The sequence below is a fragment of the Martes martes genome (genome assembly GCF_963455335.1).
Source record: "Martes martes genome assembly, chromosome: 16".
In the NCBI taxonomy this organism is placed as follows: Eukaryota; Metazoa; Chordata; class Mammalia; order Carnivora; family Mustelidae; genus Martes; species Martes martes.
In genome coordinates, this window is record NC_137904.1 from 42,857,641 (window position 1) to 42,881,709 (window position 24,069).

The following is a 24,069-nucleotide window of genomic DNA, read 5'->3' on the forward strand; positions in this document are numbered from 1 at the left end:
AAAAAAATTGTGAAGATAGTACAAAGAATTATTATATGTCCTCGCATCCAGTTTCTCTTGTTATTAACGTTTTACATTGAACTGGTACATTTGTTACAGTTAACAACAGTATTGATATTATTATTTTAAAGATTTTATTTTTTTGAGAGAGGGAGAATGATAGAGAGAGAGAGAGAGCACAAGAGGGGGGTCAGAGGGAGTAGCAGGCTCCCCACCAAGCAGGGAGCCCGATGTGGGACTTGATCTAGGGACTCCAGGATCATGACCTGGCCAAAGGCAGTCGTCCAACCAACTGAGCCACCCAGGTGCCCCAATATTGATATTATTATTATTGTCATCATCATCGTTATTTTTTGATGGTACCCAAGTCTACGGCCATACCACGCTGAACGCGCTCGATCTTGTCTGATGGTACCTAATTCATTTCTAAGATTGCTAAATTACTCAAAGTAGGTTCTTTAAGTTACAGTGCTCCATAGTTTAACTGATGTATTTTCCTGCATATTGTTGTCAGCTATCCATTTTAAACTGCCTTTTTCTTTTTCCAGTAGGAAGTCCATGAAGTCAAGAAGCAGAAGTCCTGCATATTCAAGACACTCATCTTCTCATAGTAAAAAGAAGAGATCCGGGTCACGCAGTCGACATTCCAGCATCTCACCTGTCAGGCTTCCATTGAATTCCAGCTTGGGAGCTGAACTCAGTAGGAAAAAGAAGGAAAGAGCTGCTGCTGCTGCTGCAGCAAAAATGGATGGAAAGGAATCCAAGGGTTCACCTATATTTTTGCCTAGAAAAGACAATAGTTTAGTAGAGGCTAAGGATTCAGGCTTGGAGTCTAAAAAGTTAACCAGAGGTGTAAAATTGGAAAAATCTGCCCCAGATACTGAACTGATGAATGTACCACATCTAAATACAGAAGTCAAAAATTCCTTAGATACAGGGAAAGTAAAGCTGGATGAGAACTCTGAGAAACATCCTATTAAAGATGTGAAAGCGCAGGGATCAAGAGACTCTAAACCCATAGCATTGAAAGAGGACATTGTTACTCCAAAAGAGACAGAGACATCAGAAAAGGAGACTCCTCCACCTGTCCCCACAGTTACTTCTCCTCCACCTCCTTTACCAACTACTACCCCTCCACCTCAGACACCCCCTTTGCCACCTTTGCCTCCACTACCAGCTATTCCACAGCAACCACCTCTGCCTCCTCCCCAAGCAGCATTTAGTCAGGTTCTTACTTCTAGTACTTCAACTTTGCCCCCTTCTACTCACCCAAGGACATCTACTCTGTCCTCTCAGGCAAATTCTCAGCCCCTTGCACAGGTTTCTGTGAAGACTCAAGTATCTTTAACAGCTGCTATTCCACACTTAAAAACTTCAACGTTGCCTCCTTTGCCCCTCCCACCCTTATTACCAGGAGACGATGACATGGATAGGTAAGTCCTATAGTTAACTGGGAAAACTTTACCCTCTTGATGTAAATGTTTCGCATTTTCTCTTCTCAAACTGTCAAAACTGCTCTAATACATGGCTGTTTAAAATGCTTTTATGAGTAGGAAAAGCTTTTGGTATTTGGTTTTCAGTGGAAAAGTTTTTGTGTTTTGTTTTTTTTTTTAAAGATTATTTATTTAGGGGTGCCTGGGTGGCTCAGTGGGTTAAGCCTCTGCCTTCGGCTCAGGTCATGATCTCAGGGTCCTGAGATCGAGTCCCGCACCGGGCTCTGCTCAGCAGGGAGCCTGCTTCCCCCTCTCTCTCTGCCTGCCTCTCTGCCTACTTGTGATCTCTGTCTGTCAAATAAATAAATAAAATCTTAAAAAAAAAAAGATTATTTATTTATTTGACAGAGATCACAAGTACGCAGAGAGGCGGGGTGGGGGGGGAAGCAGGCTCACCGCTGAGCAGAGAGCCCAGGACCCTGGATTCATGACCTGAGCGGAAGGCAGGGGCTTTAACCCACTGAGCCACCCAGGTGCCCCAAAAGTTCTCATTTATAACATTATTATTTAGGAGGAGAAAATTATAATTTGAGGCCTAGTAACCCTTTTTGTTCATAAGTTTATTTGATAAGGCTAACATTTGGTTCAAGTTTTTAAAAATTAAAGTTTTTCTCCCTAAAGTTTTATGTTGAAAAATTATTTTTTTCTTTTTTCCTGTTAATTTTTTCTTGTATTATTTTCTTTCTTTTTTTAAGATTTTATTTATTTGAGAGGAAGAAACCACAAGCAAGGGAGGGGCAGAGGGAGAAGGAAAAGCAGACTCTGCTGAGCAAGGGGGCCTCAATCCCAGGACCCTGGGATCATGGTCTGAGCCAACAGGAACACCTTAACTGACTGAGCCACCCAGGCGCCCCAAGATCTTCGTTATTTTTAAGCAATCCCTGCACCCAGTGTGGGGCTCAAACCCATGACCCAGAGATCAAGAGTTATATGCTCCACTAACTGAGCCAGCCAGGCACCTCTATGTTGAAATTTTAATAGCCATAGAAAAATTGAAAGAATAATACAGTTAACTCCTTTATACTCTTCACCAAGATTCACCAGTTAACTTTTTGCCACATTTGCTTTACGTTAAGATATCATGACACTTTACTTGTGAATACTTTAGCATGTCTCTTCTAAAACTAAGAACATTTTCCTAAAGAATCACAATACCTTAATCACCAAAAAAACATTACTAATTTAATAATATAATATCGATAATGATATCGAATATCCTTAGGGGTCCCCCAAAATTTTATAGCTGGGTTTTTTTCCTCCTAATTCAGGAAGAGAATAAACCAGGTTTATCTTGAAAGGCACTGCTTAAAAAAAAAAAGCTATCCTGTAAGAACCAAAGAACAGTATGTAGAATCTTTACCAATTAGAATACAAATTCACAATAGGATGATGGAAAGAGCTCTAATTTTGATGAGTCCTCTGAATATTGAGAAGTGAAATGATTATGAAACATGAATCTGATTTTATGGAAAGCATTAGGAAATGTATTTATATCTTAGCAGGACTAGCTAGGCAAATACCATCAAACAAATATGATTTAGTGGTGACATATGCTATGGTAGTCTGTGTTAGTGTTTTTTTCTAAGGAGATCCTCCCCTCTTCTTCTCTACGATATGAGTTTAATTTTAGTATGTGCTGGTGAAGCGAGCATGGGTATGAGTTTAATTTATTGCAACAAACTTTTATTGTAATCATAAAAATAAGTGCTACTGATCTTATATCCCAGACCAATTCCCAAGCTTCCGTTATTTTCCAAGTGACATCAGTAATTTGAATGATGATACATTTCAGCTTTTTACATCTCTATTTTTCCAGACTATGCTCTGTGCCTTTTAAGAAGGTGCAAATGCAATTAAAAAAATTTTTTAAAGAATGAGTCTGTTACTATTCATAGTGGTAAATCTTATTTTAAAGAAAAATTCCACCTGCTCTTTCTAATATTAATAATTGTCAGTTCTGCCGTATCCTAAGATTTGCAAAGGAGAAGGATAAAACCTGAAATTTAGGTTAAAAAATCTGTTTAGGTACAAAGTATACTTCTCACAGATACAAACTACATGTTTCTGTGGGTTTTGTTGGAAAAGGAAATATCAGATGAGCATTATCCAATAGGACTCTGGGCCATGATCTGTCTATAGGAACCCTGTTTAAATATTAGTTTACCTAGTGGCTAGAATAGTATCAGTGTGGCTGAGAATCTTCATTTTGAAATGTTTACTTGGCTAACCAAATAATTATTGAACTTATCTGCCTTGTGTCAGTATAGAATGCAGATTTCCAGAGGTGTAATAATTTTGATAGGCACATAGGAATTTCTATCTTTTAGGTTGGGATGAAAGGTAAAGTAGGACTATCCAGTGGTTATTTGAGTATGTGTGGCTATCTTTAAGAATGTGTATGAGAGGGTGCTTGGGTGGCTCAGTTGAGCCAACTGCCTTTGGCTCAGGTCATGATCCTGGGGTCCTCGGATCGAGTCCCACATCGGGCTCCTTGCAAAGTGGGGAGTCTGCTTCTCTCTCTGACTGCCCATCCATGCTTTCTCTCTCTCTCAAATAAATAAATCTTTAAAAAAAAAATGTGTATGAGAGAATGAAGTGAACAGAAGTATTTTTTGTTATATTATCAGTTCTGATTGTGAAAGTATAACTCTTTCATAGTCCAATGTACTTAATTTTAATAGTATGATAATTATGTAAGAACTCATACACAATAAAAACAAAACATCTAGTTTCTATGGAGACATAGATCCATATATATCCATATAAATTCACACCAAAAAGTGTGAATTTATCTCTGTGAATGGGACTTAAGATGAGGATCAAAAGTAAAGGACCTTGTCTGCAAAATTTTAATATTTTAAAAATAATGAATGCTTCACAAATATCCTTGTCCTCCTCACACAGGAGCCATGCTAATCTTCTCTGTATCGTTCGGTTTTAGTATATGTGCTGCTCAAGTGAGTACCAATGTAGTAATTTTTAAATGTATGATTATTATTAGTTTTCCACATAAATATAAATAAATTATTAAAGGTAGAAAAATGGAAATGAAGATATCTTCCACAGTCAATTTTATTTTTTCACTATGTATTTTAAATTCTGGGTGGTTTTTGTTTTTGTCTTTAAATTTTTTTTTTTTTTTGTGGTGCCACACTATCCCTGTATCATACCAGCTGCACCTGTTTTTCACATGAAAAAAAATTTTTATGTCAGAAAACTTTTCAGGAAGAAATCTGAAAGTTGCACGTGGAATTCATTTATATTCTTTTTTTTTTTTTTTAAAGATTTTATTTATTTATTTCTTTAACAGACAGAGATTACAAGTAGGCAGAGAGGCAGGCAGAGAGAGGAGGAAGCAGGCTCCCTGCTGAGCAGACAGCCTGATGCGGGGCTGGATCCCAGGACCCTGGGATCATGACCTGAGCCGAAGACAGAGGCTTTAACCCACTGAGCCACCCAGGCGCCCCTCATTTATATTTTTGATCATATTATGTGAGATGGCAGCAGCTTAATTTTTAAGAAAGATTTATACATCTTTTTGTTGTATACAGTGCTTTAAACATAGAACACAGAATGTGATCAGTAAATACTGCTTATTTGAATGAATAAGACTACTGAAAAAGACAGGATCAGGACTTATGTGGATGACACTGGGCATGGGGTTAATTCACTCGGCACATGGATGATGTAAAGCTTGTATCAGAATTTGTCTTCTTTTAAAGTCACTTTAGGAATAGAATGAAACTTTTCTTCAAACATATCTATAGGGCCCGGAGTGTATTAATCCAGGTATCAAATGCAGGAGTGGATTTAACTAATGGTATTGCCAGAGCCTTTCTAATTCATGGTCTGCAGTTCTTTGTTTCAAGAAATAAAGGCTGCTAAACTATCCATTCTTCGTAATATAGTACTTTTATCATGAACATAGCTATTCGTCGGGATCACCTGCTTTTTTTTTTTTTTTTAAGATTTTATTTATTTATTTGAGAGAGAAAGAGTGGCAGGAAGGTCAGAGGTAGAGGGACAGACTCCCCACTGAGCGGGGCTATACCCCAGAACCCCTGAGATCATGACCTGAGCCAAAGTCAGATGCTTAAGCCACTGAGCCACCCAGATGCCCTGGGGATCGCCTGCTCTCAAGGAGATCATCTGTATACTTAGATTTTATTTATTTATTTGACAGAAAGACAGGGAACACAAGCAGGGGGAGTGGGACAGGGAGAAGCAGGCTTCCTGCTGAGCAGGGAGCCAATGTGGGGGTAGATTCCAGGACCCTGGGATCATGACTTGAGCTGAAGGCAGATGCTTAACGACTGAGCCACCCAGGTGCCCCTGTATACTCTTTTTTTAAAATTTCAGTTAACTGTGGCTCTTGGCTGGCTCAGTGAGTAAATCATGCAATTCTCAATCTCTCAATTTCAGGGTCATGAGTTCAAGCCCACGTTGGGCATGGAGCCTACTTCAGTTAATAAAACAAAATTTCAGTTAACCACACAGGGTTTTTAAAATCTTTGTTTTCAGGGCACCTGCCTGGCTCAGTTGGTAGAGCATGCAACTTCTGATTTCAGGGTTGAGAGTTCAAGGCACACTTTGGGTGTAGGGCTTACTTAAAAAATAAATAAATAAAATCTTCATTTCTGATCCATTTTTTTGTGATTTGGTTCATTTGGAGTTTATCAAACTTAGTAGAGTCTATATTATTCTTTAAGGCTTTATCTTGGGGCACCTGGGTGCTCAGTTGGTTAAGTGTCTGCCTTCAGCTCAGGTCATGATCCCAGGGTTGTGGGATCGAGCCCCGAGTCGTGTTCTCTGCTCAGCCGGGAGCCTGCTTCTCCCTCTCCCTCTGCCTGCTGTTCCCCTTGCTTGTGCTATTTCTGTCAAATAAATTTTTTTAAAAATCTTAAAAAAAAAAAAAGACTTTAAAATATTGTGCTGTTGTAGAAGAGAAAGGATCTGTGTGACCATTCAGATTTGATTTAGAGTTTTGCGAATGGAATGCTTCGTTCTCATTTTTAATGTATACAACTCAATTTTTATTTATTTATTTATTTATTTATTTTTAAAAAGATTTTATTTATTTATTTGTCAGAGAGAGAGCGCGAGCGAGCATAGGCAGACAGAGTGGCAGAGGGAGAAGCAGGCTCCCTGCGGGGCAAGGAGCCCGATGTGGGACTCCATCCCAGGACGCTGGGATCATGACCTGAGCCGAAGGCAGCTGCTTAACCAACTGAGCCACCCAGGTGTCCCACAACTCAATTTTTTTTTAAGATTTTTTATTTATTTATTTGACAGACAGAAATCACAAGTAGGCAGAGAGGCAGGCAGAGAGAGAGAGAGAGAGAGGAGGAAGCAGGCAGAAGGCAGAGGCTTTAACCCGCTGAGCCACTGAGTTGCACCCCAGCAACTCAAATTTTTAATAGAAGTTTGAAAAAGTAAACCACTTTTTAAACAACCTGCTTTAAGGGGAAAAGGGTAAATGATCGTATTTAGAGTTGTTTATGCTATTGTGGAAAATATTAGGAAATCAGTCTTTTTAAATTGTTATATAAATTCATATTCTTTATTAACAATAAAGACTTATTAGTGGTATTGATACTGTAGTACAGATCATAATCATAAATTCGAAGAGACTATACAGATTTTAAAATTTGAGCAGTTGTGGAGCTTGGCAACTTTTTTTGAAAGAAAATTATTATACATGAGCATTTATACAACTACTCACCATATGTGAACCGAACAACAGCATAAATGGGGAACCAGGAAATACTGACATTGGCAAGATCAGCTCTTCTTGGTACTGAATCCTCATAGTAATGACTTAGATGTTCAGTATCTGCTCTCCAGTGTTAGATCACCTCTGTACCATATGTCCTCTGCACTGTATAGAGCTATGTTTTACTGAGTGCCGTATACCGAAGGCTAAAGGCTGTAATGTTAAGCATTGCAATTTTATGAGTCATCGTTATTCCACGATGTTTGGTACATTGAAATTTGTTGAAATAGGATTTGACCTGTATTCAATTTATATGCTCTAAACTGGTAGTACATAGCAAATACTCATGCTTTATGAAATAAACATGCTAAACATGTAATTTTTCAGAAGCAATGTACATTTTCACAGTAGCAAACTGAACATGAACTTGTAAAGCCAACCTTGGAGAAAATAAGATCTAAATATAAAACATAGACTGAACTTACATGAAGTGATGGTGAGAAAATTTGGATATTTCAGTTCTAGTGAAGCATAACCAAGAAGTATTCTATTTCTGAAGCATGAAGAATTAAAATTTATAAAGGGTATTCTGATACTAGTAGTTGAAAAATTAGGAATTTTCATTCCCTGAATGTCTTAAAAATTGGGGAAATTTTAAAAAATCTATATTGTGTCCTGCCTGGAGGTTTTCTGGGAACGGGATTTGTTTCCAGGGTAGAAAAATCTTAGTGCAGATTGTAATAATGTTTTGTATTCATCTCTGAATGAATACAAAACAGTAACTGAACAAAAAGTTTCAGATGATCCATTTGGACTCCGTTGACTACTCTAGTTCTGGTTGATATGCACAAACTAATCTAGATTCTATTCTGCCTAATTTACAAGAGATTAAAATGATGAAAGTTGGTAGAAAGTTATACTTTTTGCGACTGTTTTCACGTGCAATCTTTAATAAGACACATTGCAATGGATGGATCTTTATGGTTCTATGGAAGTATTCATGAAAGAATACATGTTTTTTAACCACTTGTAAAAGAATGTGGAGGAAACGCCTTCTGTGGTTAGGAGTATTCTCAGCTTGTTTTCAAGCTTCTGATACTGTGATAGACTAGAAAAGACTTATTATGTAGCATGGTTTTATTGTAGGCATGCATTAGTATGTTATCTTTTTTGAGGACGTACATAGCACAAAATCCTTTTTTATAAATAAGTTGGTGCTTAAAAATTTGGATCTAAGCACTGACTTTCCTACTGTATTTCAGAAAAGACATCCTTTCTTCCTGCCCCCTCACCCCCACCATTTTGTTGATTTTCATAAGAGGCCTGTACCAGCTGCTTTAATGATTCTGAAATAGTTTGCTGGACTCTTGACTTAGATTTTTATTTTATCTATCTATTTATTTATTTTTTAAATTTGCCTTGGAAATGTGGGAAACCATTGCATTTCCTTTTTTTTTTTTTATGATTTTATTTATTATTTGACAGAGAGACACAGTGAGAGAGGGAACACAAGCAAGGGCAGTGGGAGAGGGAGAAGCAGGAAGCCTGACATGGGGCTCGATCCCAGGACCCTGGGATCATGACCTGAGCCAAAGGCAGACACTTAACGTCTGAGCCACTCAGGCACCCCAACATTGTTGGACTTTGATTCCTTATGCTGGTTAAAATACATAGAGTAGGTTTGGTGACTCCATGACTTGCACTGGTAGTTTGGGAATTCAAGATGATTACTTACTGTATTTTATTTCATCTCGGTAAAATTCCAGTAGAATCTTAAGAAAAACATTAAAAAGTTTGTCATAGGATGTACAAGTAATATCCCAAATTTTTTATTGTTTTATGTTCTATGGATTTCTTTTTGTGAAATCCAAGTATCTTTGACTGTGATAAACTCCAGCTCCTTATGTTACATTACAGGGTTTTATCCCTTTAAAGTAAAATCTTTATAATCTTTTTAATAGCCAGATATTATAAGCTTTAAAAAGTTTTATTTTTAAATTTTTAAGTCATTATGATCTTTTTCTTCTCTTCCTCTTTTGTTTAGTCCAAAAGAAACTCCACCTTCAAAACCTGTAAAGAAAGAGAAGGAACAAAGGCCACGTCACTTACTCACGGACCTCCCTCTCCCTCCAGAACTTCCTGGTGGGGATCCATCTCCCCCAGACTCTCCAGAACCAAAGGCAGTTACACCACCTCAGCAACCATATAAAAAGAGACCAAAGTGAGTTTTTAGAGGGTATTTTATTTTATTTTAGAGAGAATGAACAGGGGTGGGGGTGGCAGAGGGAGGAGAGGAAGAGAACCTCCAGTAGACTCTGCATTGAGTGTGGAACCTGACTCGGGGCTCCACGACATGAGATCACGACTTGAGCTGAAACAGAATCTGACCCTTAACCAACCGAGCCACCCAGGTGCCCCTGGAGGGACCTATTCTTAATTATAGCTTCCTTCCTTCCTTTTGGGCCTAAATCTCATACTTTCTTCCACAACCTACACCAGTAGGATTATATAAAATTGGGCCTAATGTGTATAGATAAATTTTTAAAGATTTTATTTATTTGACAGAGATCACAAGTAGGCAGAGAGGCAGGCAGAGAGTGGGGGCGGGGAGCAAGTTCCCTGCTGAGCAGAGAGTCCGATGCGGGGCTTGATCCCAGGACCCTGTGATCATGACCTGAGCTGAAGGCAGATGCTTAACCCACTGAGCCACCCAGGCGCCCCCCCTAATGTGTAAATTTTATATTAATGGATAAAAGCCTTTCTGGGAGACCTGTTCATCTGCACCCTCAGATACCTAGTGTTTTTAGAAAAGCAACGATTTCTCAAATCCAGGTATACCATTAACATTGATCCTATGTGTCTTTTGAGTTTGATACTTAGAATATTAAAAAAAAAGAAAGCTCTTTTATTCAGGGTATATCAACCATATACACATAAATAAAAAATTAATAGATGTGGGATTTTTTTTCTTAAACTACATAAATTGCCATGCCATAAATGTAATGGAATCTGGGTTTGATTTTAGCTCAGATCTTTTGATTGTTAGCATTCCTCTTTTTTTTAAAAACTAGACACCACACCCACCGTGGGGCTGAAACTCATGATCCTGAGATTAAGCCAGCCAGGCACCCCAGCATTCCTCTCTTAATAATAAAAATAGTTACCATTTATCAAATACATATTATTGCCAAAGTTTTATATATATATATATTTTTATTCTTTAAAAAATTTTTTTTATTAATGTATAATGTAGTATTTGCCCCAGGGGTATAGGTCTGTGAATCATCAGGCTTACACATAGTAGCCCTATGATATAGGAATTCTTTTCCCATTCAGTAGATAAGAAAGTAAGTAGCACATCTATTATTTGATCTTATGCCTCAGTCCTGAAGCAAAAACCTGTCTTAGCCACTGTGAGAGACCATTTATTTCATATCATTTGATTCCTGCCTTTTTAATAAAGAAATTCATACAAGATTCATGGGTCAGAGAATCATCATAAAAGAATTCTGTTTTCTTCTTTGAATAGACTTAAGTTTTTAAAATAATTTTTTTTGGTTTGTCTTGGGGGGGGGCTCCTTTTTTTTTTTTTTTTGCCTTTTTTTTAGAATTTGTTGTCCTCGTTATGGAGAAAGAAGACAAACAGAAAGTGACTGGGGAAAACGCTGTGTAGATAAGTTCGACATTATTGGGATTATTGGAGAGGGAACCTATGGCCAAGTATATAAAGCCAAGGACAAAGACACAGGTAAATATTGCCACAAAATTCTAGCTGTCAGAAGTCTAAAAATTTTGCAGTACTAATGCTAAAGTAGACTTAGCAAAAGTAAATTTCGAGTTCTAATTTGGTTTCCAAAAATTACTAAAAAACTAAAATTTTCCAAAAGAATCGTATTATTATTACTGTTTAAAAACCTTCCTCTTTATCTGTTGTCCATTGTTAATATTTTATAATAAGCGTGCTGGGAATTTAAGAGAGTAGAAATAAAATTTATAGGTTGCTCTTTGGTAGGGGTTAGTCCTTAAAGATAAAATGAAGTAGTTGGATTTTTGGCATATTTTAATAATTCAAAATTTTTAGGCCTAGCTGAATACTGAATTAAGAAATACAAGTCTTAAAAAGAAGGCAAGAAAGGGAACATGGGGTTTGGTTTTGTTTTTTGAGGTATAAAAGTATCTGGCATATAGCATTAAAAGTAAGCTAAATCTGTCTTTCAGAGCAACTCTGGGCATATACTGGCTGGCCAAAAAATGCTAATTGATAATGTAATAGTTTGAATTTGTTTTAACAGGAGAGCTAGTGGCCCTGAAGAAGGTGAGACTGGACAATGAGAAGGAGGGCTTCCCAATCACAGCCATTCGTGAGATCAAAATCCTTCGTCAGCTAATCCACCGAAGTGTTGTTAACATGAAGGAAATTGTTACGGATAAACAGGATGCCCTGGATTTCAAGAAGGACAAAGGTACTAGCAAGGAATCATATTTCTATAGGGTAGATTGGTATATCTTATTTTTTTCTCTTAGCTTGTTTGCCTATTTGCCCAACTTCTTGAATCCATACTGGAGTGAAGATGTTAGCTTTGAAGTCCCTCTCTCTCTCTTTTTTTTTTTTTTTTTTTAAGATTTTATTTATTTGACAGACAGAGATCACAAGTAGGCAGAGAAGCAGGCAGAGAGAGAGAGGAGGAAGCAGGCTCCCCGCCAAGCAGAGAGCCCGATGTGGGGCTCGATCCCAGGACTCTGGGATCATGACCTGAGCCGAAGGCAGAGGCCTCAACCCACTGAGCCACCCAGGCACCCCTTTCTCTCTTTTTTTTATTAACAAATTATAATAATAGTAATGGAAATTAAACCCAGCTTTACCAGTTACTCTCTCTCTTTTTTTTTTTTTTTTAAAGATTTTATTTATTTATTTGACAGACAGAGATCACAAGTAGGCAGAGAGGCAGGCAGAGAGAGAGAGGGGAGGAAGCAGGCTCCCCGCTGAGCAGAGAGCCCGATGTGGGGCTCGATCCCAGGACGCTGGGATCATGACCTGAGCCGAAGGCAGAGGCCTCAACCCACTGAGCCACCCAGGCACCCCTCTCTCTCTTTTTTTTTATTAACAAATTATAATAATAGTAATGGAAATTAAACCCAGCTTTACCAGTTACTCTCTCTCTCTTTTTTTTTTTTCTTAAAGATTTTATTTATTTATTTGACAGACAGAGATCACAAGTAGGCAGAGACGCAGGCAGAGAGAGGGGGAAGCAAGGCTCCCTGCCGAGCAGAGAGCCCGATGCGGGGCTCCATCCCAGGACCTGGGATCATGACCTGAGTCGAAGGCAGAGGCCTTAACCCACTGAGCTACCCAGGTGCCCCTCTCTTTTTTTTTTTTTAAGTAGGCTCCATGTCCAGCATGGAGCCCAGCATGGGCCTTAAAACTCATGACCCTGAGATCAAGACCTGAGCTAAGATCAGGTGTCGGATACTTAACCGACTATCACCCAGATGCCCACAGTTACTCTCATTTTTACATCATCCCTTCTGGTTACTTCTTATAATGCATCCATATTTTTACATAGTTTTGCACTTACACAGTTTAGAATTCAAAGCAGATATTTCTAAAACAATCTTCAGATCACATACTGGTTTGTTTTCCTGGATTTGTAACTTTTATTTCTTTGGGGGATAAAATTGTTCATTCATACTTATGTTTGAAGTAGTCTATACATGTCATTCAACCTACATTTATTAAGGCAAATCTGAAGATTTCTTTTATGAAGAAATGACATCTGTGAATGTAGTCTGGAATGTGAAGAGAGAATACAATTGAATACATAAAATTAGGGAGGTAATAGGTAAAGTTAAGCTGGGCTTATTTAAAAACCCTTAAAGATATTAGCACTAGGAGAGTAGCACTTCTCAAGTTTGGTAAAAGTAGTTTTTGTTTGTTTTTAATTTTATTAAATGGTAGAAGTAGTTGTAAGGAAATGAAAAGAAATTCTGCTTATATAACAGTAGTTAGATAAATTTATGGATGTTAGACCAGAATAGAATTAAGAATACTGGTATTCTGGTAGACTGGGTGTGTCTTAACTTCTTCTGATTACAAGAATAGTAAAATGTGTAGGTAGTTTCTCTAAGGATAAACAAGAATATGTTAATTGGTTTCTTCTGGAGTGGAGTTTAATTTTCCTTTGCTATTCTATACTGTTTAAATAGTTTACCATGTACTGTTTAAATTCTTTTAAAAAAAATCATAAAATAATAAAAGAGTGAATAAATGGATGTGATGCATACCCATTGTGGTAAAATTAAAAATGTGGAAGGGTGGGGCGCCTGGGTGGCTCAGTGGGTTAAGCCTCTGCCTTCGGCTCAGGTCATGATCTCAGGGTCCTGGGATCGAGCGCTGCATCGGGCTCTCTGCCCAGCAGGGAGCCTGCTTCCTCCCCCGCCCTCTCTCTGTGCCTGCCTCTCTGCCTACTTGTGACCTCTGTCTGTCAAATAAATGAATAAAATCTTTAAAAAAATAAATAAATAAAATAAAAATGTGGAAGGGTAAGAAAAAGAAAATGGCAATCATTTCTCTCCTACTCCATCCCAGTCTACCAACATCATAGAAAACCACTATAGTATTAGCATTTTGATGTATTTCTTTCTAAGTACTCTAAATATGTTATATTTATTTTAGCATAACTGAGATCAAAGTATATTTAGTGTTTTATAACTGGTTGTAAGTCATTTCCCATGTCATTAATGTGCTTTAATGACTGCATAAAGCTAGATGAATCTACATTTACTTCATCAGTCTCTCTTGAGCAGTTAGTTGCCCATTTATTTTATTTATTATTATTTTTTAAAGATTTATTTATTTGTTTATTTTTTTAAGATTTTATTTATTTGACAGCAAAATCACAAGTAGGCAGAGAGGCAGGCAGAGAGAGAGGGGGAAGCAGGCTCCCTGCTGAGCAGAGGAGCTCGATCCCAGGACCCTGAGACCATGACCTCAGCCGAAGGCAGAGGCTTAACCCACTGAGCCACCCAGGTGCCCCAAGATTGACTGATTGATTGATTTTTTTAAAGATTTTATTTATTTATTCGACAGAGCAAGAGAAATCACAAGTAGGTAGAGAGGCAGGCAGAGAGAGATGGGGAAGCAGGTTCCCTGCTGAGCAGAGAGACCAATGCGGGGCTTGATCCCAGGACCCTGAGATCATGATCTGAGCCGAAGGCAGAAGCTTAACCCACTGAGCCACCCATGCGCCCTCCCCACCAGATTTATTTTTAGTGAGAGGGTAGTACATTTGCGTGAGTGGTGGGAGAGACAGAGGGAGAGGCAGAGAGATTCTTTATCTCAAGCAGACTCCTTGCTGAGCGTGGAGCCCAACCCAGGTCTCAGTCTCATGACCCCAAGGTCATGATCTGAGCCAAAATCAAGAGTCAGACACTTAACTGAGCCACCCTGGTGCTATTATTACTGTTTTTTTAAGCAAGCTCTATGCCCAGTGTGTGGCTTGAACATATGACACCAAGGTCAAGAGTGACATGTTCTAGCGACTGAGCCAGCCAGACGCCCCAATTAGTTACTAGTTTAAAAAATGTAATAGTTCTGCATTGAACATTTTTGGTCATAAATCTTTGTGTTTTGATTTGTTAATATAGGTTCTTAGAAGTAGAATTACTTGGTGGAATGGATTTTTATATTTAATATTAGATTGCTTTTAAGATAGTAATTATTTATGCCCACCTGTGAGTGCCCATTCCACTTTTTCCTCCCTAAGATTGAGTACATCTTTTTTAAAAATTGTCATTTCAAAGGTGCCTGGGTGGCTTGGTCAGTTAAGCGTCTGCCTTTGGCTCAGGTCATGATCCCAGGGTCCTGGGATTGAGCCCTGCATTGGGCTCCCTGCTCAGCGGGGAGCCTGCTTTTCCCTCTTCTGCTGCTGCTCCCCTACTTGTGCTCTCTCCCTCTATCAAATGAATAAATAAAATCTTTCAAAAAATAAAATATATTAAAAAAAGTAAATTGTCATTTTGGTAGGTGGAGTATGATGTCATTATTTTGGATTACATTCCTTCTGTTACTTCTGAGTTCTTTTCCATGTTTATCATGTTTATCAGCTTAAACATGTTAAACATGTTTCCATGTTTATCAGCTTCACTTATTGTCTCTTCTTTGAGTTGTCCTTTTGTGTCCTGTATCTACTTATCTTTTGCAGTTGGGTGTTTTTCTTATTAGTTTGTATGAGCTCTTGACTAAATCTAAGATATTCCTTTAATGCAGTGTTTCTTAAGTTTTGGGGGGTTATGGACCTCTTTAAACATCTTACGGATCCATACTTTAAAAAAATAAGTTCAAAATGTTGCATATTATGTGTTTAAAATATTGCATACTCTTTCAGGGAGTTCAAAGAATCCTTGAAGCCTGCCCTCTAGATTAAGAATCCTTGCCCTTATGCTGGTAGGAGACAGAATTTTAGACTGGATAGATAATTGTCTAACCTAGGTTTAAAACTGCTTATGTTACAATATTTGTCTTTGTCATATACCCTGCTAAAGTGGAAAGACAGGATGGATTTCAGATTTTTTACAATTCTCTTAGCATACTTAATCTTTTATCTACTTTTTTTTTTAATACAGATTTTATTTATTTGAGAGAGAGAGTATGAGAGGGGAGAAGGTCAGAGGGAGAAGCAGACTCCCCGTGGAGCTGGGAGCCCAATGCGGGACTCAGTCCCAGGGTTCCAGGATCATGACCTGAGCCAAGGGCAGTTGCTTAACCAACTGAGCCACCCAGGCACCCCTTTTATCTACTTCTAAATTTAAGGAGTTTAATTAGAAGGTTCACCTTTCTTTCAATTCTTTTTCTTTTTTTTTTAAGATTTTATTTATTTATTTGACAGACAGAGATCACATGCAGGCAGAGACGCAGGCAGAGAGAGAGGAAGAAGTAAGCTCTCCGCTGAGCAGAGAGCCTGATGCGGGGCCGGATAGCCAATATGGAGCTTGATAGCCCGATGCAGGGCTTGATCCCAGGACCCTGGGATCACGACCTAAGCCGAAGGCAGAGGCTTTAACCCACCACTCCGTTCTTAAATATTATGAATTTCACCAGTAATTTATACTGTATATATACTGTGCTATCCCTGACATATTATGTGAGTCCTATTAAATATAACTGAGGTAAAGACATACAGAAGTAGCCATAGACAATATTAGCATAGTAACAAATGGGCATAGTTATAATAAATAAAACTTTATTTTACAGTGACAAACAGCAGCCTATATTTGGCCTAAGGCCTGTAATTTGCCAACTGACTTAGATCGTAGAAGACTAGTAGTACAATTTGATCAGGGCAGTTGTTCTCCTCAAGTAAATAGTTCAAAGAGCATTGGGTTAAAAGTCAGAAGATTAATTAAAATAGTATTTCTGTTATTTATTATTAGAAAGGGCAAGTTATTCAAGTTCTCTGAGTTTCTTCATTTATAAAATTAAGTGGTTGTTTCAGAGAACCCTATGGTGCACTCCAAAATTATATTAAAATTTGAGGCATTGTCATTTCAGTGTCCTTTTCCTCTTGTTTTTAATTTTCCTTTTCATTTTTGTATAGGTGCCTTTTACCTTGTATTTGAGTATATGGACCACGACTTAATGGGACTGCTAGAATCTGGTTTGGTACACTTTTCTGAGGACCATATCAAGTCATTCATGAAACAGCTAATGGAAGGATTGGATTACTGTCACAAAAAGAATTTCCTGCATCGGGATATTAAGTGTTCTAACATTTTGCTGAACAACAGGTAACGTAGTAACCAAATAAGGTTAACCATTTTCTCCCTCTCTTCTGACCCAGCTGGTTAGTTGGGGTTACAGGTAGACCCAATGATGCAGTTTTTTGCATTTATATACATCTGATGATTGTACTATAGGAACATCTTACGATAGGGTTACTCTTATGAGCAGAAGTCTTCAGACTTGTTGGTAAGGAATTAACAGAGGTAGGATTGTAAAGGGTTTTTTTTTTGTTTTTTTTTTTATTTTAAAGATTTTATTTATTTGAGAGAGAGAGAGAGAGCATGAAAGGGGCGAGGGACAGAGGGAGAAGCCGGCTGATGAGCAGAGGGCTTGATGTGGGACTCGATCCCAGGACTCCAGGATCATGACCTGAGCCGAAGGCAGTTGCTTAACCAACTGAGCCACCCAGGTGCCCCGGATTGTAAAGGTTTTTTAATTGCAAACATTTTATGAAATCACTCACATCCTACAGGAATATTCAGAGAAATTTTTGCCATAGTTAGTAAATATTATTGTGGTTCTTGGCAAATTAAAACACACATTGAGTTCTCAGTGAAATTCTCCCTTGTTTAAGTGGGGAGAAACATGCCTGCTCTTACAGCTGCTCTTGAGACTTTCTCCGTTATCACATTTCAGAGTAAACACAGGTGTAGCTGGTGGTTGACCTTTCTGCCAAGCACTTACTCCCAAGTCTGATACTATTGAAGTTATACCAGTGTTTGGTTCTTTAGGTAACTGGGCTGTTTATAGCCATCTTTGTCTGATTCACCCATTTTTTTAAATACATTTCCGTTCAGTTATATTTAACAAATATCTACTATCTTCAAAGAGTTATAGAATGATTATGACTTATTTCTCATCTTTGTGGAGTGATATAACCAACTACACAGAGTTGCCCAGGGACTGTCCTGGTTTTACTTATTTATTTTAAGTTTCTTTTTTTTTTTTTTTTTTTTTTAGAGAGCAGGCAACCAGGGAGAGGGAGGGGCAGAGAGAGAGTCTTAAGCAGGCTCCATTCCCAGTGCTGAGCCCAATACGGGTCTCAGTCTCACACACTGAGATCAGGATCTGAGCTGAAATCAAGAGTCTTGTACTTAACTGACTGAGCCACCCAGGCGCCCCTAAAGATTATTTATTTATTTATTTATTTTTAAAATTTTTTAGAAAAGATTTTATTTATTTATTTGGCACAGAGAGAGAGATCATGAGGCAGTGCAGCAGGCAGAGAGAGGGGAAGTAGGCTCCCTGCTGAGCAGAGAGCATGATGCGGGGCTTGATCCCAGGACCCTGAAACCATGACCTGAGCTGAAGGCAGAGGCTTAACCCTCTGAGCCACCCAGGCACCCCAAGATTTTTTTTTTTTTAAGATTTCATCTATTTATTTGACAGAGACACACCGAGAGGGGAACACAAGCAGGAGGAGTGGGAGAGGGAGAAACAGGCTTCCTGCTGAGCCAGGAGCCCGATGTGGGACTCAGTTCCAGGACCCTGGGATCGCAACCCGAGCCGAAGGCAGCCCCTCAATGACTGAGCCACGCAGGCACCCCAGATTTTTTATTTTTAAGTAACCTCAACACCCAATGTGAGGCTCGAACCCAGGACCCCAGGATTAAGTTACATGCTCCGCCAGTTTAGCCAGCTGGGTGCCCCTGTCCTAGTTTTAGCACTGGAGGTCCCACATGGGATAGTTGGTCACTAGAAAGCTTAGAGTTTAATAGGGGAGCTAAACAAATAAATCACTCAATCCAGTAAATATTTATTAAGCACTCCCCCCCACACACATGTTTTTTAAGTAATGTCTAATTAAGTAATGTCTCAACCCCAAGATCAAGAGTTGCATCTCTACCCACTGAGCCAGCCAAGTGCCCCTAAGCCCCACCCATCCCTACCTTTTTTTTTCTCCTTGAATCTGGGAGCATCTGGGAAGATGCAGTTTTGATGAGTAAATAGGAATTTATCAGAAAGACATACAACAGAGGGTTAAATTTCTAAGTAAAAGAAATTACATGGGCAAAATCACATAAATAAGAAAATTAACATGTAGTATCTGGGAAAAATGTAAACAGGTAAATACTACTAGAGCAAGAAGAGTGAAGCACATAATGATGAGATGAAGCTGGATAGTTGCAAGGAGCCAATTTAAGAATCTTGTATATCTTGCTAAGGAGCTTACACTATCTGTAGATGAAAGCCATTGAGTGGTGCTGGTTTGGTTCATTTTTTGTTTTTAAATTATACACTTAGGGGCACCTGGGTGTTTCAGTCTGTTGGGGATCTGACTCTTGATTTCAGCTCAGGTCATGATCTCAGGGTGGTGAGAACGAGCCCTGTATCTGGCTCTGTGCTCAGGGTGGAGTCAGCTTGAGATTGTCTCCCTCTGGCCTTCTCCCTGCTTGCTTGTTCACTCTCTCAAAAAATAAATTACACAGTTAATTTGTATTTTAAAATGATATAGTTAATGCATTATTTTAAATTATTTTCTATGATGTATATAATTATTATATATTGTCATACTTAAAATACTTTGTGAGACAAAACGTGATGGTAAAAGACTATCCTGTCAGTATCTCTGTACCCACAATTTTCATTAGAGCTGGGTTTGGTTAATCTACATCCATAGTAATAATGCTTCAAGAACGTAATGATGGCTATCGCCTTGCAGCATTCTGGACTATAGCATATACTTGTCTTGGTTCCTTTTGCTTCTGTAAGGGGGATGTCTCAGGTCAGGGAATAAACTGCAGTCCTGTTTGGTGACCTTTCTGTTAGGTCAGGCCCCCTCCCTGTCTTCCCATATTCAGGAAGCTGATGAGGTTCTAGACTAAACTGAACTTCCTCTTCAGGTTGCTAAGCAGGATGCAGGAGTCTTATGATTTAATCTGATCCATTCAGCCTTTGCTCTTGCCCGTTTGGCTCTGTTTACATAGAGAATTTGGGGTGAGATGACCTGGAGAAAATGGTAAGGAGCCCTCACCTGGACAAGGAAGTGAAGGCAGTTGATGAGAGAGGGAGGAAAGCAGAGCTGGGCTCCATGATGTTCATTACGGGGAGCAGCGGCGCCGCCGCCGCCTCCTCCTCCTCCTCTTCCTGGCTCTCCATGATGTTCATTACATCTTCCTTACACAAATATAAATGAGACCAAGTCATTTTAGGTGGTGGAGAGACACAATTAGTCTTTTCTTTTAGAAAAATCACTAAATGGTCATTCTAATATGGTATAGACTAGAGGCAGGGAGACCTCTTAAGAATATGATAAGAAATTGTCAGTGTTTCAGCTAACCAAGGCCTTTCTAATAGAGATGGACAGGATCAACTTTGTGGATCAATAGACTTTGGTGAGTAAATGAGTGGTAGAAAATGAATGAGAGGGGCGCCTGGGTGTCTCAGTGGGTTAAGCCTCTGCCTTCAGCTCAGGTCATGATCTCAGGGTCCTGGGATAGAGTCCCACATCTCTGCTCTGCAGGGAGCCTGCTTCCTCCTCTCTCTCTCTCTCTCTGCCTGCCTCTCTGCCTACTTGTGATCTCTATCAAATAAATAAATAAAATCTTTTAAAAATAATAAAATAAAATAAAGAAAATGAATGAGAGTACTTTAATAGAACTCACAGATTTCTGACTTAAGAAAATAACTAGATGGATGGCATAATGATCAATATAGGTAATGTAAAAGGAAAAGCAGGACAGGTGAGTGAAGAGTAAATCCCTTTTGGATATGGCTGTTGCATATCCAGGGTAGTGATATCTCATAGGCATATGGTCACATTGAAGTTCCAGACTAGCAGTATAGTTTAGGAGTTACAGCAGAGAAAAGGTGTCAGAAGATGGAACCCAAGGGAATGGTCAGAAAGATACAGGGAAAATGAGGAAATATCGTGAACATAAAATAGGCAGGTTTAGGCGCACCTGGGTGACTTAGTTGGTTGAGCATCTGACTCTTGGTTTTGGCTCACGTCAGGATCTCAGGATCCTGAGATGGAGCCGGGTGTCTGGCTCCAGTGGCACTCAATGCAGAATCTGGTTGAGAGTCTCTCCCTTTGCTCCCCGTCACACTTACTCTCACTCTTTCTCTCTCTCTGTGTCAAATAAATAAATCTTTTTTTTTTTTTAAGATTTTATTTATTTATTTGACAGAGATCACAAGTAGGCAGAGAGGCAGGCAGAGGTGGGGGGAGGCAGGCTTCCTGCCGAGCAGAAAGCCCGATGTGGGGCTCGATCCCAAGACCCTGGGATCATGACCTGAGCCGAAGGCAGAGGCTTTAACCCACTGAGCCACCCAGGCGCCCCCAAATAAATAAATCTTTTTAAAAAAAAAAAGAGGTTTAAGAAGGGATGGTCATATGTATCAGGTGATGCAGCCAGATGATAAGACCAGAGAAGGAATCTGAAAATTAAAAGGTCAGCATTGACACTGTGTGGTAAGTTGGTGGGTAGCACAGTTAATGGGAAGGTGATGGTAGGTGTGTCTTTAATTTTTACTATTTATTTATTTATTTGAAAGTTTATATGCACTTATTTGACAGAGAGTGAGAGAGGGAACACAAGCAGGGGGAGAAGGCAAGGGAGAAGCAGGCTTCTTGCTGAGTAGGGAACCTGGTGTGGGCCTCCATCCCAGGACCGTGGGATCATGACCTGAGCTGAAGGCAGATGCTTAATGACTGAGCCATCTAGGCACCCTACTTTCTATTTTTTAAGGATGCAGAGGTTTGAGCATATTTTAAATACTAAGGGAAAAGAAAATCAGTAGGGAGAAATTGAAGATTCAAGAAAGAACCAAAAAAAATTAATTAATTAATTTAAAAAAAAAGAAAGAACAAAAATAATTTAAAGGATCAAGGTTCTAGAGGAGATGGAATCAAGGCCACAGCTTGTAGTGGCCACAATTATAGGTATTGATTATCCTTGAACAAGAGAAATTGAAACACTTTTTCTGTAATTGAAAGAAGAAAAGTTATATGTGTGTGTGTGTATATATATATATATATTTTTTTTTTTTTAATAAAGCCTCTTTTTTTTAAGATTTTAGAGAGAGAGATCACAAGTAGACAGACCAGCAGGCAGAGAGAGAGGGGGAAGCAGGCTTCCTGCTGAGCAGAGAGCCTGACTCTGGGCTTGATCCCAGGACCCCGAATTCACCACCTGAGCCAAGAGTATGCACTTAACTGAGCCACCCAGGCCCTCCAAAAGGAACGTTATAGATGGAATTAAGGTTATATGGGTAAAAGGATGTCAAGTAGCTCCCACCTGATGATTTCTGTTTTTTTTTTTAATTTCCTTTTTTTTTTTTTTTAAATTTTAAGACTATTTATTTATTTGAGAGAGAGACAGAGATAGCAAGAGAGCCTGAATGGGGAGGAGAGAGAGAAGCAGGCTCGCTGCCGGTTGCAGAGCCAGATCCCAGAACCGTGGGATCTTGACCTGAGCCAAAGGCAGATACTTTACTGACTGGGCCACCCAGATGTCCTATGACTTGACTTCTCTTTTTAATGAAGGAGGTCATTTACTGGAGATAAGAGGGTAGATTACAAAATACGCTAGGTGCTTGGTGATGGTTAGGTCTAGCCTAACTTTCCATAACTATGTATCTCTTGCCATTTTAACTTCTAGTCCTATGTGCTTTCAGGCTTGGATCATCTCAGGTTCTAAGAGTGAGGATGCTGAGAAATTTGAGGAACTCTTTATGTCTCATTATAGGGCTCAAGTCAGCTAGTCCTTTTATTTTTGCTTTTCTTAGAATTTGCTTGTAAATTGAACTTAAAAATGACGTGATATTTGGGGCAAGTGAATAAGGTGCCCAATGATCTTTACTAGGAATGATAAGGGTTGGTTTAATTTAAAATTGTATAGCCGGAAAAATAAATAAATAAATTTGTATAGCCGGTAGTTACTTTGTATTTATTTATTTATTTATTTAAGATTTTATTTATTTATTTGAGAGAGAGAACATGAGCTTAGGGGAGGAGAAAGGGGGAGGTAGAAGCAGACTCTCCGATGAGTGGGAGCCCGATGTGGGGCTCAATCCCAGGATCCTGAGATTATGACCCGAGCTGAAGGCAGACACTTAACAAACTGAGCCACCAGGTGCCCCAAATTACTTTGTTTTAATATTTTGTCCCATTGCTCATAATTTGAGGAGCACCTCAAAGCACCTAGCATAGCCTTTTTTTTTTCCCCCTACTGTTTCACTTTTCTATCCGATCTCAGCTATACCTATTACCTTAAAAAGAGTGAACTGGCTTTTCATTACCCAAGAAGTTACACAAGCAGTAAATGTGAAAAATTTAGATAAATATGATTAATCCAGAATAGTTAATAGTTTAAAAAGTTTTCTGACATTTTACGTTATAGTTTATTAAAGTATTATTTGACATCACTGTCAAGGACAGAATGCTTAGGAGAGTGAAACTTATGGTCCCTTTAAGGGCATGGTTCTCAAAAGTGTGGTTCTCAGGGATACTTGGCTGGCTCATTCGGTTAAGTATCTGCATTCAACTCGGGTCTTGATCCCTGGGTCCTGGGATCCCCACATTGGGCTCTCTGCTGGGCAGGGAGTCTGGTTCTCCTCCTCCTCCTGCCTGCCACTCCCCCTCCTTGTGCACTCACTCTCTCTGTGTCAAATGAATAGATAGAATCTTTAAAAAAAAAAAGTGGTTCTCAGACCAGCAGCATTGGCATCATCTGTGGGCTTCTTAGAAATGCAAGTTGGGGGACACCTGGGGGGTTCAGTGGGTTAAGCCTCTGCCTTCAGCTCAGGTCATGATCTCAGGGTCCTGGGATTGAGCCCCATAGGGCTCTCTGCTCAGCAGGGAACCCGCTTCCCCCCTCTCCCTCTGCCTGCCTCTCTACCTACTTGTGATCTCTCTCTCTCTCTCTCTGCCAAATAAATAAATAAAATCTTTAAAAAAAAGAAAAAAGAAATGCAAGTTCAGGGGTGCCCGAATGGCTACAACTTTTTCTTTCTTTCTTTTTTTAAAAAAAAGTTCCTTTTTTTTTTTTTTTTAAAGATTTTTGGGGGCGCCTGGGTGGCTCAGTGGGTTAAGCCTCTGCCTTCGGCTCAGGTCATGATCTCAGGGTCCTGGGATCGAGCCC

At 39.1% G+C, this 24,069-nt stretch overlaps 1 protein-coding gene across 6 annotated transcripts in view; it reads left to right on the forward strand.

Annotated features, from left to right (window-relative positions):
- The window catches only part of CDK12 (cyclin dependent kinase 12), a 78,752-nt gene that overhangs the window by 5,661 nt on the left and 49,022 nt on the right, over positions 1-24,069 (forward strand). For 4 of the 6 annotated variants that reach the window (XR_013968124.1, XM_080825987.1, XM_080825985.1 and 1 more), the window contains exons 2-6: positions 549-1,433; positions 9,251-9,427; positions 10,815-10,954; positions 11,499-11,669; positions 16,800-16,989. Coding sequence is in view for 4 of the 6 variants with exons in the window: in XM_080825987.1 (XP_080682113.1) it covers positions 549-1,433; positions 9,251-9,427; positions 10,815-10,954; positions 11,499-11,669; positions 16,800-16,989 (1,563 nt within the window). In the remaining 2 variants the exon portion in view is untranslated. The remainder of the gene's footprint in view (positions 1-548; positions 1,434-9,250; positions 9,428-10,814; positions 10,955-11,498; positions 11,670-16,799; positions 16,990-24,069) is intronic. The other 2 variants (XR_013968125.1, XM_080825986.1) reach the window with 1 other exon arrangement.